This window comes from Gadus morhua, chromosome 2 (assembly GCF_902167405.1).
Source record: "Gadus morhua chromosome 2, gadMor3.0, whole genome shotgun sequence".
Lineage (NCBI taxonomy): Eukaryota > Metazoa > Chordata > Actinopteri > Gadiformes > Gadidae > Gadus > Gadus morhua.
The window spans coordinates 6,725,935-6,740,334 of record NC_044049.1 but is presented as its reverse complement, the minus strand read 5'-3'; the positions used below and the strand labels follow the sequence as shown (position 1 = coordinate 6,740,334).

General features: G+C 45.4%; 3 protein-coding genes across 4 annotated transcripts; 2 read left to right on the top strand and 1 right to left on the bottom strand.

The window, feature by feature from the left end:
- Nucleotides 1-81: 81 nt before the first annotated feature.
- On the top strand, nt 82-2,745 carry srsf2b (serine and arginine rich splicing factor 2b). The gene is made up of 3 exons (XM_030339640.1): nt 82-722; nt 987-1,311; nt 2,108-2,745. Exons 1-2 carry the CDS (start codon nt 301-303, stop codon nt 1,291-1,293), a joined length of 729 nt encoding a protein of 242 aa, XP_030195500.1. The 5' UTR covers nt 82-300; the 3' UTR covers nt 1,294-1,311; nt 2,108-2,745.
- On the bottom strand, nt 2,332-5,007 carry mettl23 (methyltransferase 23, arginine). Of its 2 annotated transcripts, none has more exons than XM_030339661.1 (5): nt 4,921-5,007; nt 3,827-3,931; nt 3,333-3,570; nt 3,172-3,256; nt 2,332-3,097 (listed from the first exon to the last, which is right to left on the bottom strand). In XM_030339661.1, the coding sequence occupies exons 2-5, from the start codon at nt 3,908-3,910 to the stop codon at nt 2,941-2,943; spliced, it is 564 nt and encodes a 187-aa protein (XP_030195521.1). In that variant the 5' UTR covers nt 3,911-3,931; nt 4,921-5,007; the 3' UTR covers nt 2,332-2,940. The 2 variants fall into 2 exon arrangements, with proteins under 2 accessions (XP_030195521.1, XP_030195513.1); XM_030339653.1 differs by lacking the exon at nt 4,921-5,007 and adding an exon at nt 4,116-4,319.
- Nucleotides 4,450-13,311, top strand: jmjd6 (jumonji domain containing 6, arginine demethylase and lysine hydroxylase). The gene is made up of 6 exons (XM_030339630.1): nt 4,450-4,916; nt 5,467-5,855; nt 6,531-6,817; nt 8,481-8,616; nt 9,903-10,044; nt 11,710-13,311. The coding sequence occupies exons 1-6, from the start codon at nt 4,788-4,790 to the stop codon at nt 11,836-11,838; spliced, it is 1,212 nt and encodes a 403-aa protein (XP_030195490.1). The 5' UTR covers nt 4,450-4,787; the 3' UTR covers nt 11,839-13,311.
- Nucleotides 13,312-14,400: the final 1,089 nt, after the last annotated feature.

The following is a 14,400-nucleotide window of genomic DNA, read 5'->3' as shown; positions in this document are numbered from 1 at the left end:
ATTTATAAATACAAATCTGTGAATTTGATTCGGGGAAAACAAACGGCGTTTTTTTCACCGGAACATAAAAGAGCCGTGCTGACGTCAGAGAACCACACTAGCAGTAGCTCGGCGAGGAACGACGGGCTTTGTGAGTATGAGCATTTTTTAGCAAGAAAACCGTAGTAATATCCATCCGAGACTACCGAATTCGATCGTTTTTTGTAAATCAAGGTTAGTTAACCGTCCGCAGGTGAAGATTAGTTATTTTTAGCTGACTGTGTGTCGAGTTTCTACCCTCGTGTTTCGCTGGACGACACGATGAGCTACGGTAGGCCTCCGCCCGACGTCGAGGGCATGACGTCGCTCAAGGTGGACAACCTAACGTACAGAACATCCCCAGAAACACTCCGACGCGTGTTTGAAAAGTACGGCCGTGTCGGGGATGTGTACATCCCTCGGGATCGGTACACTAAGGAAAGCCGTGGCTTCGCCTTTGTGCGATTCCACGACAAACGGGATGCCGAAGACGCAATGGACGCCATGGATGGCGCTCTGCTCGACGGGCGGGAGCTGCGAGTGCAAATGGCGCGTTACGGCCGCCCTCCGGATTCTCACCACGGCGGCGGTAGTGGTGGACGCGACGGTGGTGGTGGTGGACGAGATGGTGGTGGTGGACGGCGTGGCGGGGCACCCCGGAGAAGCGGTGGTAGCAGCGGAGGTTATGGTCGCCGTAGCAGAAGGTAAGATTATGTAGTTTTTAACACATTGCCGTCGCCATTTTAGAAAAATATAGTGCATCCATTTGAAACTGAAATAATTATCTAAAATTCGTTTTATTTAAAATAAAAGTAGCGAATAAAAAGCAAAACCTGTGGAACTTGATTATCGTGTTTTTCATAAAAGTTGACCATAAAAGTAGCAATGTATCTGGGGGCACGGGAATCATGAGTAATGTGTATGATTCTGCATCTTTTCTAACCACACAACCCGTTGCATTTATTTAGCGCTTCCCCCAGCCCCAGGCGGAGGAGACGTAGCCGATCCCGCAGCAGGAGTCGGTCCCGTTCCCACAGCAGGTCCCGATACAGCCGGTCCAGGTCCCGCTCCTACTCGCGTTCCAAGTCCACCTCGCCCAAAAGGAAGACCAAGGCCACAAAGTCCCCGTCACGTTCCCGTTCCAGGTCCAAGTCCAAGAGCAAGTCCCGATCACGTACCCCTGCCTCCAACAAAGGGTCTCGGTCCAGATCTAAAAGCCCCCCCAAGTCTCCCGCAGTTCCACCAGCAGGGGAGAACGGAGGACAGACCCCTTAAAGCGACATGATATTTCAGGTAAGAATCCACATCATTGTTCAAATGTATTTATAGTGAGAAATATTTATATTTTTAATGTTGCTTCACTTCCTGTTTCAAAATACATCCGGTATTGCAACACACCACGATCCCAATTCTAAACTTTCTGTTTTGGATTCTATGATCCATGTTTAGGAATCATAAATGTACTGTGGTGACCTTTTAGCAGCCCCTGATTAATAAAATCCACCACTTGACTACTAAGGCACATGGCAAACCGTATTTTCCCTATAGTTTGATTTGAAACATGGTCACTTGTTCAACGGCTGATGGTAAACAGATTGTGGCATTCTTCTCCACCAAAGCTACTGAGACCTGTATTGCAAAGGTGGCGTTGCGCGTTGAGCTGGGGCAGAATGTGCAGTTAACTGGGGGTTGCAGTGTGAGCGCCGCTGTGCTGTGGAGCAGGTTGGAGAGTTGGGGTGGTTGTGTTGAGGTATGTCTGTTCGGGTGGCTGTCCGCTCAGGAGACTGCCGGGCTGCAGGGACAGCCAAGGTTGGTTCCCCTCTACTCCTCTGTGAATGTTCCTGTGTATCTCTTAACCTCGGCTTGTTATGCAAGTGTTTGCTATAGTAGGATGGTAAGCGCCTCGTCTGAGCCATGCGTTGCTGCCCCGGCAGTAAAGCATGGGTCGGCGATGGCGTAGAGACTACAGGTCGTCTAAGTGTGTTTGGTTGCTCTTCAACAAGCCCAAAGTTGTGGTGTGTTCAGAGTGGATTCAGCATAAACATAAATTTCTCCTAACCAATGCTTCATTTTGACTGTTTCTCTCCAGGCGAGGACAACCTACCTTCAAGGCCACGACAGGATTCCACCCAAGCAAAGATTTACTAGTGTAAAGGTTACTTTAGTGTCGTCCTCCCCTTTAAAACAAAATGGCATCTTTTTATATTTTTCCAAATGCATTGACTAACGGGCAGAGATGCGTGGGTCCTCTAAAACGACCTAATCACTAGACGGCTGTTTAGCAGGTCACACTGGCCTGTCTCATTTCTCTTCTTTTTTTTTTCTATTTTCTTTGACATGTTTTTTTAAGTCAGTTTAAATCCACAATTTTGAAGTCCACCACAGATTTTAAGGTATATTGTATTTTTACAGGATCTGGCAGTAGTCGACTTTTTTTTCTTTGGTTTCTAATCTTCTTCCCTGTATTTTTTGTGCACTAGGCTGCAGTTGTGTAGCGGTTGAGTATTGCGGGTTAGCTGTTAAGTGGCGTTGTGTCCAGTATTCTCCTGTGACTACCAAGGGGTGACTGCTGCTTGTCCAGTCTATCCTGAAAGGTAACCTGGATTGAAGTTTGCTTTCATTTCTTTTAATCACGCTAAAGCTACATGCCCATGATGCATCCCTCTCTGAATGTGGTGTACCTATTCCGCTGTGAATGAAAATAAAGATTTGGTGATTTGTCTAAAATGGACTCAAGTGTTTTTTTTCTCGGAAGTTGCTTTATTGACAATCGTGCAAGTGCATTACATTGTGAAATGCAGGAGGCTAACAATAAAACTCAATGTAATACAACAATAATGAACCAATCAAATAAATCCCTGTATATTTCTCAAGCAAGTCTTCAAGGAAAGACTCCATAGCAATACTTGACCAGGATAGATGCTAGGCGTCCAGTTTAATAATTAGCATTTGAACCGTATGTCGGCCAGGAAGTGTAGAGCCAGCTAGTTGAGTCCGATTAGCATTAAAGCTAAGTAGCGGGACACTAACGCATTGAAGCTTCCACTTGTGCAGCAGCGCTTCTATGGACCAGTCAGCGCTGAAAGAAATGTAAAACAATTGTTTGAACGGATGCGTTTAAAATGAACATGTTTCTGGTCAGCGTGTACGAACCTCCTCTCTTGATACGTGGTCCAAAACTCTGCCTTGGGGCTTTTCTTCAGAAGAAAAGCGACGCTCACAATGACGTCCTCGAAATCTGCAGTTTACAGATCATTTTATCACCGTTTTACGAATGGTCTGATATCCAGAGCATAGGGTCACTCTTAACTGACCTTCTGGTTCATAGAAAACGTCGGATCCTAGGATGATGTCTAGCGCAGGAAGGAACACTAGAGCTGGGGAAATTTCCCCCCAAGTCAGCCCCATAACGTGTACCCCGTCCAGCCCGTTGGCAGCACAGCTTCTCCTGCAGTTTTCCAGGCAGAGGGGCAACCGGGCACTGTCGGACAGGATAACCCTGGCGCCACATTTGGCTGCCACCACCCCCGGGAGAGACACACCGGCCCCAAGCTGGGAATGAACAAATTGAAGCCACAATTTACTTGTCTTGATTGTTCGATATTGAGTGGCATTTGAACCACTCGTTTTTTATATAATAAGATGGAACTTTTAAACCCAGGGATATATCGTGGCCTGTACGGCCAGCTGTATTTTTTAAGGTAATGTTTGTCTTAGATTTTATACCGTGAATTTCTTTGTGAGTCATTCATTAATCGCAAGTGAACCATTACAAATAAGGAAATAAATAGCCCAGAAACTGTCCCACCTCCAGGAGGGTCTTGTCCGCAAGCTGACTACGGTGCGTCCATGTATACTGGGCGAGAATGACCGCCGACGGCCACACGTACATGCCATACTGGGGGTCAAGAACCTGGAAACAAAATGTTAAAGAACATGTATAGAATGATCATATGTACTGACATTCTTCCTATACTGTAAATGGTTAAGTACATGTAGAATGGAGAATAAAATGCAATATGACTTGAATATTATAAGTGACATCGCTATAAGTGAGCCGAGTTTATTTTTCTGAATAATGAGGGAATGGATCAAACCTCGGGTATGGTGACAGTCAGTGATTCCTGTGTACCCTCACTTTCTTCAAAAGTGAATGATTTCAGAACTATGTCGAGATCTGAGGTTATACGTTCGTCCATTTGGGTTTAGTAGAACTTCAATAGGTACTCAATGCTATACATCCCAAAATTCGACCACGCTTGTTCCGAGTCCGATTTCATTGAACAAAAGAACAAGAAGTGATTGACCAATGAGGAGCCGTGGCGGGAAGGCGTATACTACAGTTCAACGAATCACCGTCTCCACGCGGAACGGCTGTAACCAATCAGCGTCCACTGAGATCAGCGAGGGGCGGGCTCATTTCATTGTATAATTAGAAAGCAGACTAGCATCATGCTAGTTGTTCATCAAACACCTCCCACATTAAACAGGAGCGAAGCGGTACATATGAAAGAATATTGATAACCCACCAGGTATTTTTTTAATAAAGAACGTCCGATTTTATCTAAGAATTTTTCGAACTAGCCTAACTTTCCCTGTTTGTAGCCGGCCTCACACACATTCGCTAGCGAATGTGCTTCTCCGTCAGCCCCAGTATAGCTAGCTAGCTAACCTGCTGCTAGATCACTTCATATAATATCCCCAGTGTAGCTAGATAGCTAGCCTCTTGCTAGATCTCTTGATATTGCAACCCCAGTCCCACTGGAGGAATGAACCACAAGAGCAAGAAGAGGATTAAAGAGGCGAAGCGCAATGCCAGGCCGGAGCTCAAGGACTCGTCAGACTGGACGAAGCATGGCTACAGCGACTCCTTCGACCTGTCACACCATACAGTCAAGGTACCTGTCAGTAGCTCCCGCTGGGCTAACGGAGGCTAATTTAGCCTCCATTGGCCTCCTGCTATCCTGCACGTTTCACGTTCCCAACCCAGAGCTGTGTGTACGTCTTGTTGCACGTAGGCAGCAGTTCAGCACTACATGGAGCCTTTTGCTGTTGCATAAGATTTGAGTTGGAGCTCATTTTCAAAGGACTGAAATTCTGGAACCTGTTTATTTCTTGACTACTTAACCCGTATATATTAATTATAATATTGTTGCATCTTCGACATGCATGCTATTGTCTACTGTGACTGATCAACAGTCAACCTGTTAATCTGAAACCTGTGTTTATCAGAGACTGATATTTGCGGCTGCATTATACCTTTATCAATGTGTTACTCTGTTCAGCTGGTTTCTTTTTAACATTACTTAAATTGCATGGTGGTTTTGCCTTGAAAATATGTTCGCCATTCTTACACACAATTGGAGAAGAATGTCTTTCTAACACAAAAACACACGCACGCCCTATATTGCCTCTGTACCGACTGATGAGCTGTCTTTGTGTTGCCAGGACAACGTGGAGCGCGTGGACACCCTGCGGCTGACCCCGGAGGAGTTCATCCAGCGCTTTGAGCGGCCGTACAAGCCGGTGGTGCTGCAAAACAGCCAGGAGAGCTGGCCAGCGCGCCACAAGTGGACCGTGGAGCGCCTCAAACGCAAATACCGCAACCAGAAGTTCAAGTGTGGCGAGGACAATGACGGCTACTCTGTGAAGATGAAGATGAAGTACTACACAGAGTACCTGGAGACAACGCGGGACGACAGCCCGTTGTACATCTTCGACAGCAGCTACGGGGAGCACGCCAAGAGGGGCAAGCTCCTCGAGGACTACCAGGTTCCTCTGTTCTTCAGAGACGACCTCTTCCAGTTCGCCGGAGAGAAACGCAGACCGCCATACAGGTCCGCACTGCCCACTTCCTGTGGTTGTTCCTTCTGCTCTGCGCCTTGTGCCGTTTTATTTCATGCCCCTGATCAACACACCTTTTTGTTAGTTGCAACGCAGTCGAAAGTTTTCGTCTTTGTTTTCAAATTTAGAGACTAAAACTTAAACATGAAGACGAGTACACATATATGTCCTCTGTTGACTCCCTTCAAGCATCCCTCCCAAGCCAATCCCCCAAAACTCATGACTAGCTTGGTAGCTTCTGCCTATAGACTCTAGGTTTGGCACAGGAAGAGTGCGCTCAGTTCGCGGGGTTAATATACTGAATGAAAACGATTGGAAAGCCCTATACAGTCCAGCAACAGCCAAACATACCATTTATTTTTCCTTTTTGTTTGAGGATTTTATTTATCGATTCTAGTTGGGATGTTAAGACAATTTCAACCAAAATGACAAAAAATGCTTTTTAAATAAATGGTACATTTTTTTGTCATATTTGTTGAAATTGGCTTAACATCCCACAACAATCGATTAATAAAATCCTCAAACAAAAAGAAAAAAAAAATTGTCAGTCCTAGCTTAAACTGTAGTTGTCGTAACACAACAAAGCTCTCGTTTGTATCATGAGCATTGTTTGGTGCTGATCAGCTTTCTTCCCTCTTTCTCTCGCTCTCCCTCTCTGTGTCCTCCAGGTGGTTTGTGATGGGCCCGGCTCGCTCCGGGACGGGGATCCACATAGACCCGCTGGGCACGAGTGCCTGGAACGCCCTCGTGCAGGGTCACAAGCGCTGGTGTCTCTTCCCCACGCATACGCCCCGTGAGCTGATCAAGGTACGGCGGGAAGACGGGGGAAACCAGCAGGACGAGGCCGTCACCTGGTTCTCTGTGGTGTACCCCCGCACCCAGCAGCCCAGCTGGCCCGCTGAGTTCAGACCCCTGGAGGTCCTGCAGAAGGCCGGGGAGACCGTCTTTGTCCCAGGTGAGTGGGGGGGATGGCGCCTTTTCCACCTCTTCCCTCTCCACCTCTTCCACTTCCATGCTACAATTCCTCTACCTTCTCCTCTTCCTTTCTATTCTTCTTCTTCTCCTCTTTACTCTAACTACACCCCTCCTCCCCCTCTTGATCCTCTCTTCCTCTCTGCTCCTTCTCCCCTTCTAGTCCTCCTTGACCTCCACCTTCTTCCTCTCTTCTTCTCTGCTCCTTCTCCCACTAGTCCTCCTTGACCTCCACCTTCTCACTCTCTTCCTCTGCTCCTTCTCCCCCTCAAGTCCTCCTTTACCTCTTTGTCTCTACTCTTCCCATACCTCGACCTGCTCTACTGCTGTTCAATGTAGTTGGTGTGTCCGTCCTGTATGAGTCATGGTGACCTCATGACCAGGTGCTTTAATTGTGACCTAAATTCTCCTAATCCCAGTTGCCGCGGTAATGCAACTAAACCCTCGCCTCCGCTGGCTCGCTGCCAGGGTCAGACTTCTGCGAGTTAACAAATCACAGCCAGGGATCGGAAGAACAGTTTGTTTTGTATGATCCTAGTTGAAAAAAGCCAGCGGTGGAACGAGATAACAAACGGCGTCACTGTTTACCTGTGTAAGGACATGGTTCCCTTTGAAAAATGGCGATAGAAAGGGCTTTAAAGAGATGGTCAAAACACTCAATCCCAGGTACGGGTTACCTGCCCACACACACTTCAGCCAAATTGAGATGCCAAAACTATACGGCAAGGTCCGCGAGCAAGTGGAGAAAGAACTCAATACTATTAATCTGAAGTGTTTTTCAGAAATGGAAGTAACTTGAGAAAAGATTGAGCATTTTTTTTAATGCAGTTTTGCTGCCTAACCAGTATTTTTACCCCTTCAGAAGCATTTATATCGAAATAAGAAGATACAATTAACATACCGTCATATAATACCGTTACTGTCTCTGCTTCAAATCATACCGTGATATACTTTTTAGTCCATACCGTACAGCCCTAGAATGATGGCAAGGCACCCTCTCTAAAGTAAAGTGTTTGCTGTGGTACCTGTGTAGTATAACCACATAGGGACCGTCTATGAACCTCTATTTATCATCTGAATATGTGGACCTTTCTAGTTAAAGGAGAAATCCGGTGTAAAATGGATCTGGGATATGTTTCGTATGATAACGAGTTGGAATGTTCGTTTGGTAGCAAAAAAGTGCATGTAGACGCATTCTTAAATTTGCTATTTTTGACAGATTCTACCAGAACGCTATAAACTTGGAACGATGGGGGCATGTGTTATGGTAAAAACAAAATCTGTATTTTAATCCACTTCCAAGGTTAGAAGTAGCCCGACACTTCTTTGGTAGTATAATAAGGTTGTTAAAATATAAAACGTGGCAAGTATACAGATTGTTTATTAAAAAATACTTTTTATGCACACAATACCATCAGTAGTTCTCCCGTCGACGCCATCTTGTCTTTAAGACTCTATAGGTAGATTGTCGAACACAGAGCTTGTGACATCCGTGAACAACACGCAAGCTCTGTGTTCGTCAATCTACCTAATGTAGTTCATATCGATATTCTTTGTACTTAATAACATTAGTAGCCCTGCTAGTTAATATCTCCAACATGGCCATTCAGAAGACTTAACTATCGTGTGTGTGTGTGTGCGTGCAGGGGGCTGGTGGCACGTGGTGCTGAACCTGGACACCACCATTGCCATCACCCAGAACTTCGCCAGCACCACCAACTTCCCCATCGTCTGGCACAAGACGGTGCGTGGCCGCCCCAAGCTGTCCAGAAAGTGGTATCGGTAAGAACCAACTCCCACTTTAGGCAAGGCAACTTTATTTATATTGCACTTTTCATACACGAGGCAGACTCAAAGTGCTTCACAGAGAAACATCAGCATACAATAAAATAAAAAAGATAAGTAAAATTGGTACTAAATAAAGGGAAAGTTAATGCAATGTATTTAAGATCAGATCATGTATCTCTCTGGTATTAGATCAACAGTCTGTCTGGTTTCAGATCATGTATCTCTCTGGTATCAGATCAACAGTCTGTCTGGCTTCAGATCATGTATCTCTCTGGCATCAGATCATGATACCAGAGACTACTGGTACTCTAGGATTTACCACCCTACACCTAGGGCAGGGGTCAGCAACCTTTTCAACATGCAGTGCCAGTTTGACATTTTCTCGTTATTGAGAGTGCCTTAAGCGACAATATATTAAATATTAAGATGAATTATGACACAGCGACCAAAAACATTTTCAGAAGACCTGGAATTGTAATATTTCCATATGGTCCACAATCATGCATCAACATTTTAGATGTTTTTTTTGTTGTTATATTTGCTACATGGGCTTACAAATTTTAATTACATGTGTCTCATCTTAAAACACCATTTTCAGAAACTCATTCAAAAACATATTTGCACTGTGACAAATGTAAAAAACAAGAATAGATGAGAATGTTGGAACCATCTACATCAATATCTTTAAGACCTGTACAGCTTTGCAAAACCATGTGAAGGCGATGCATACAGGCCACTTGCAATTTTTTTAAAATATTTTCTTCTCAATGGATCCCATCCTCATCTAATCATATTTGCACTGGGAGGAAATGCCCAAAACAGAACAAAGTGCAAAAAAAATCGGTAGTAATAATTATGCTGCCGTATTGTGCGGTGACATTTTTTAAGTGTGCCAATGATTATGCTGCCACGTGCCAGTGGTGGCACGCGTGCCTAGGGTTGCCGACCCCTGGTCTAGGGGCTCTGTTGCCGTCCAGCAAGGACCAGACCATGGCTTTAAACACAGCCAGGAGCGTTCAGTGAGGATTCTGTATGTCCTCCACTGGGTGCTGTTCCTCCCCCAGCACGAGACATGTTACCATAGCGCCCTGGGTCCCCTGGTACCGCCAACAGCTGCCCACCGGTGTAATGCACGGATCACGTTTCGTGGTCTCGTACTACAATGGCAAATATAGTTGAGTCTAGAAGCTTTGATGGGGAGGAAACAATTAACCGAAAGTTTAGACCCCCGTCTGCTATGCCTGATGACGTGTGTGTGTGTGTGTGTGTGTCTCTCTCAGCGTGCTGAAGCAGGAGCGTCCGGACCTCGCGGCCTTGGCGGATAAGGTGGACCTCCAGGAGTCCACGGGCATCGCCTCCGACAGCTCCAGTGACTCCTCCTCCTCCTCCTCTTCCTCCAGCTCCTCTGACTCAGACACTGACGTACGGGCCGCACGCACACGCTCGCTTGCGCACACAAATACGGACATGCACACACAATCAATCAATGTGTTCCATTGATGCCAAATCTGTACGCTTCAGATCTGATGGGAACTGTACGGTAATCAAATGTTTTCATATTGCACGTGTTCTAACACATTTCTGTGTGATGGAAGACGGTTGCTCTATAGTACTATATATCTATAGGTGTGAATATCTATAATGGTAAATCTAAAACAGTATTTATCATATAAATATATCAGTAAATCTGTAGTAGTAAAACTGTTATTGTAATTATAATTTGATAAAAGTAAGTATATATAGTGGCATATCAGTATATAAGTACAAGATATCTATAGTGCTAAATTCCATAGCAGTTATTATGTAATAGAACATCTTTAGTAGTAAATATCTATAGCTGTAAATATATATAGAAGTAAATCTATAGTAGCACTGTAGTAAATCTGTATTTCGGTGCTGCGCATGTACAGCTGCCATCTTGAGTTTCCTCTCCTGAGGCATTTTTAGCTCGTCTCAGATAGCAGTCGGCCATAGGGCGACTCCACCCACGCGATTACCACCCACGTGAAGACCCCTCCATAAAGGAGAACAGTATGTACAAAGGCACTGTGTCCACGGGCAGTGTCCCTCCCTAGGGCAGAGTGTCCCTCCCTAGGGCAGAGTGTCCCTCCCTAGGGCAGAGTGTCCCTCCCTAGGGCAGAGTCCCTAGGCAGTGTGTACCCAGCCGTTTGTACACAGGCTTAATCTACCCAGGCGTGTTTATGTACCAAGTGTGTGTCTTGTGGCGTGTACCCTAGCATGTTCCCCGCCCAACATCTGAACATATGACCGTTGCAACACGCATCTCTAAATCATCTGCCCGTGAACCCACCTTTCAACAGAGTTTTGAGCACAGACCCCCAGAATCGGGATCATATATCTCCCTCACACCGAGCCAAAATAGTCTCTCGACCACAGTATACTAACCCTTGCAAAATCGCACGCCCGCAGCCAAAGATGTTCAGGAAATGTTATGTCCCTGCAATGCGTTCGAGGAATTCCATAAACTTACTAAGAAACTTCCAGCTCACATCTTTATTTTGATCATGGTAGTAATGAAGCTGCTTCACAGCTGTTCTAAAGTCCTACTTATCTTGTTCACTTGCTGGAAACAGGAGTACCCTGTCAATGTTGTACAAATACAAAGTGCACTTCTCTATTTGTTCACGGTGGGAATGGTAGTCTCAGCTCAGTTCCATCTTTTCATTAGCTGTCATTTACAGCCCTCAGAGGGAAGTCATTGAAGAGTTGTGCTAAAGTTGTGTTTTTAATCAATCCACATTTTTTATAAATAATGGTCCTAACCCATTATGTTATGCACCTTATGTGAGGAGAGCATATTATAATATATATTTTTGGGTTTAGAGTACATAGTATTATATAATGGAATACTACTAGTGTAGTATATAGAAGTGTGCCATCTCTCTCCTGAAGGTAAACTATGATTTTCAGCCTACACAGTTTCGTTCTGTGTGCCGTAAAGACACCAGAGCAGTGCTTAAAGGTCAGGACTGAGGTACACGGATCAGTAGAGACACTGGATCTGTACCTAAAGGTCCGGGCTGGAGTACAGGGTCGGTAACGGGCGTGTGCGTGTCCTTTACACAGGGCTCGGGCTCGGAGGCCGACGCCGGGATGTCCCACCGCAGGAAGAAGCGGCGGACGTGCGGCGTATCCAACGGCGACAGCAGCAATAAGGACGACTGCATCAGCAAGGAGCGAAGCTCATCTCGGTGACCCCAAGCCACGTCCACTTCTACATAAGGCCCCCCCTTCCCCAGCCATGCCACTCACCTCGACCTGTGCATGCACGATGCCGTCACCTAGCACTAATGACCGCCGGGCTTTGTCTGGGGGGATGGAGGGAAGCGTCTTGGAGATGAGGCGGGAGGCGGTCCTTTGGGGGCATACTGGGTCCTCTGGGGTCCACTGGGTCCTTTGGGCATCATGGCTATCTTTCTAAGTACAGGATGCGGGGAAATAAGACTTTCCAAAATGTCTTCAAAGCAGTGAGATGATAGGGAAGCTTAGAGATGTCATACCGTGGTTGGGGGGGGGGGGGGGGGGCAGTGTACTAGAGCTCAGATCTAAACACCCGTTGTGGTATTTGAGTGAGGTTGATGAGGAGGGAAGAGGCTCAGTTATAAGGACAGTGGGGCAGTAGGCCACACTACCGAAACACGGTATGCTCCTTGAGCTGAGGCCATGCATCCACTAGAAGGGTTGTATTGGTTAGGGTTGTCCAGTTAGGACGGCCCCTGTTGCTTTAGTTTCCGCCACTGGGCCACACTGCTGCCCTAAAGGACGTTTGCGTTAAATGCCACTTTAATATCTTCTATTATTTTAGCCGTCTATGCTTGGCTTGTCCGCTGAACTAATTGGGTTGTGGATAAAAAAAAACCTGCTTTGTTTGTTGTCAACCTGGTCGGTCAGCCTTAAGGAAATTAAACGGATCAGCTTTGTTCAAAAACCCTGGGAAACAAACATACGATCATTCGCATTTCCCTTTTAATCTCACCAGTACTTGAAATTTATTTTGGCAGGGAAGAGGGCTGTGGTTTCAAGGGTTAACGGTTCTCGGGTGTCGAAATAAGTGATCCACTAGAATACCAAATCCTCTGTAATAAAACAATTGATTTGGTGGTTAGTATTTTGGTGGTTGTTGGATGCGATTTTGCTCTTGATTATCATGTTCTTTTAAGTAGCATTCTCCTGGGGAATGGTGTGCCATGTGCTGCTACGACGAGGTAATTCTGAACGGCTAGTCTTGATCTTAAATCCTAAATCACAAAATGTTTAATGTTGGAGTGGTTTGGTGCTCTGCGCAGACACAAGGGGGCGCCAAACTCACGAGATTTGCATCGGCATGTGACGTTGAAACTGTCGGGCCTTGGGTGTCATTGATTTAATCGGTTCGAGGAGTCCGACATTTGTTAAGGGACGCGTGACCCCACAAATCCATATGTTTCTGGTAAACGACTCATTGTTCTATGGTTCTGTAACGAATAAGGAAGAAAGGTGTATTGATGTCTGTGTTCCTTCCATCTTCTCTTCTTCACTGTGATTCCAAACACCTGGTTTTCTAAAGATGGAGTCTCTTTCTGCTTGTCTCCCTTGCCCATGTGATCTCATTCTTAAACGTTGGAAATTAACACATGTGAAAAGCTGTATTTGTGTCTTTAATCAGACTAAAGTGCCTATATGAAGTCCTGTTTGCGTCTTTGTTTCTTTGACCAAAAATAAAGTCTCTCTCTGTGGCCGTTCCCTTCATCTAAAATCATAGATACTGTACTGGTCAGTACTAAGAGCATAGCATAAACTTTTGGGTATTTATGACCAAGTCAACAGAGCTAATTCTAGTTGGCCCAGGTCTTAAAGGTTAACACAGTTCATAGAGGTTATCCCTGGTTTGGAGGGTTGACCCTGGTTCTGAATTGTAGCCCTGCTTTTAAACGTCAAACCAGTTCCCAATACTCCGTTCTAGAGGTCTTTCCCCAGTTCTGAATGTAAACTGATCTTCAAGGCCCTTATTTGAAACCAGTCTATCTGACGTGTCTCTGTGGGCCATGCCCATGTAGGAGACCTCCTGTTCAGTTCATTACCCACTGGTGGTTTGGGTTTGAAAGGGAGCTCTGTTGGCTATTGGTCTGACGTCTCTGAGCCATGTGACTGTCCTGCTTGCGTCCCTGTACGTCACAAGATGAGTGGGTCCATTGGGGGTCTCTGTCTAAAACCATGCCACAGGGATTTAGAAGGAAGGAAAGAAGATGGATGATCCAGTACTAATGTGTTCGGGGAACTGTGTTATTCCACATGGACCACAGGGGAAACATGAGTGATGAGTGTCAAATATTTTCATCGAATAAAGAAATAAACATGGAAACATTTTGAGTCTAACTTTCAGCCTGTGGACTGCAGGGACTACAGCTATATGGAAGATGAAGATTAAAGGGTATTTTCTGGAGAGGACACAAATATTAATTGAATCACTTGCAGGCGTCAATGTACATATTTCCATATTTTACAGAGGCACACATCCACAAATGCAGCCCATTGTAAAGTAGACATAGCGGGTGTAACGACCCATTGCAACGGATCAGACCACCTAGCAGGATACACATATATATTTTAAATTACATGATTTATTTAGAAATAGGCCTTATTTATATTGGGGGGACTACTTTTTTATTTTTCAGTAGTTTTTTTGGGAGGGGGGTCGAGGTTCCAAGGGCTATGTATGCTTTAAACGGCCTGCTCGAATACGCTCCAATTAAGCTATCTTTACAGGAACGATTTTTA

Coding starts and splice junctions, on each gene's coding strand:
- srsf2b (XM_030339640.1), top strand. CDS start 301: ATGAGCTACGGTAGGCCTCCGCCCGACGTCGAGGGCATGACGTCGCTC. Junction 723..986: donor TATGGTCGCCGTAGCAGAAG/GTAAGATTATGT, acceptor GCATTTATTTAG/CGCTTCCCCCAGCCCCAGGC.
- jmjd6 (XM_030339630.1), top strand. CDS start 4,788: ATGAACCACAAGAGCAAGAAGAGGATTAAAGAGGCGAAGCGCAATGCC. Junction 4,917..5,466: donor TGTCACACCATACAGTCAAG/GTACCTGTCAGT, acceptor TTGTGTTGCCAG/GACAACGTGGAGCGCGTGGA. Junction 10,045..11,709: donor CCTCTGACTCAGACACTGAC/GTACGGGCCGCA, acceptor TCCTTTACACAG/GGCTCGGGCTCGGAGGCCGA.
- mettl23 (XM_030339653.1), bottom strand. CDS start 4,217: ATGGACGAACGTATAACCTCAGATCTCGACATAGTTCTGAAATCATTC. Junction 3,932..4,115: donor TGACTGTCACCATACCCGAG/GTTTGATCCATT, acceptor TTTTGTTTCCAG/GTTCTTGACCCCCAGTATGG. Junction 3,257..3,332: donor CGTTTTCTATGAACCAGAAG/GTCAGTTAAGAG, acceptor TGTAAACTGCAG/ATTTCGAGGACGTCATTGTG.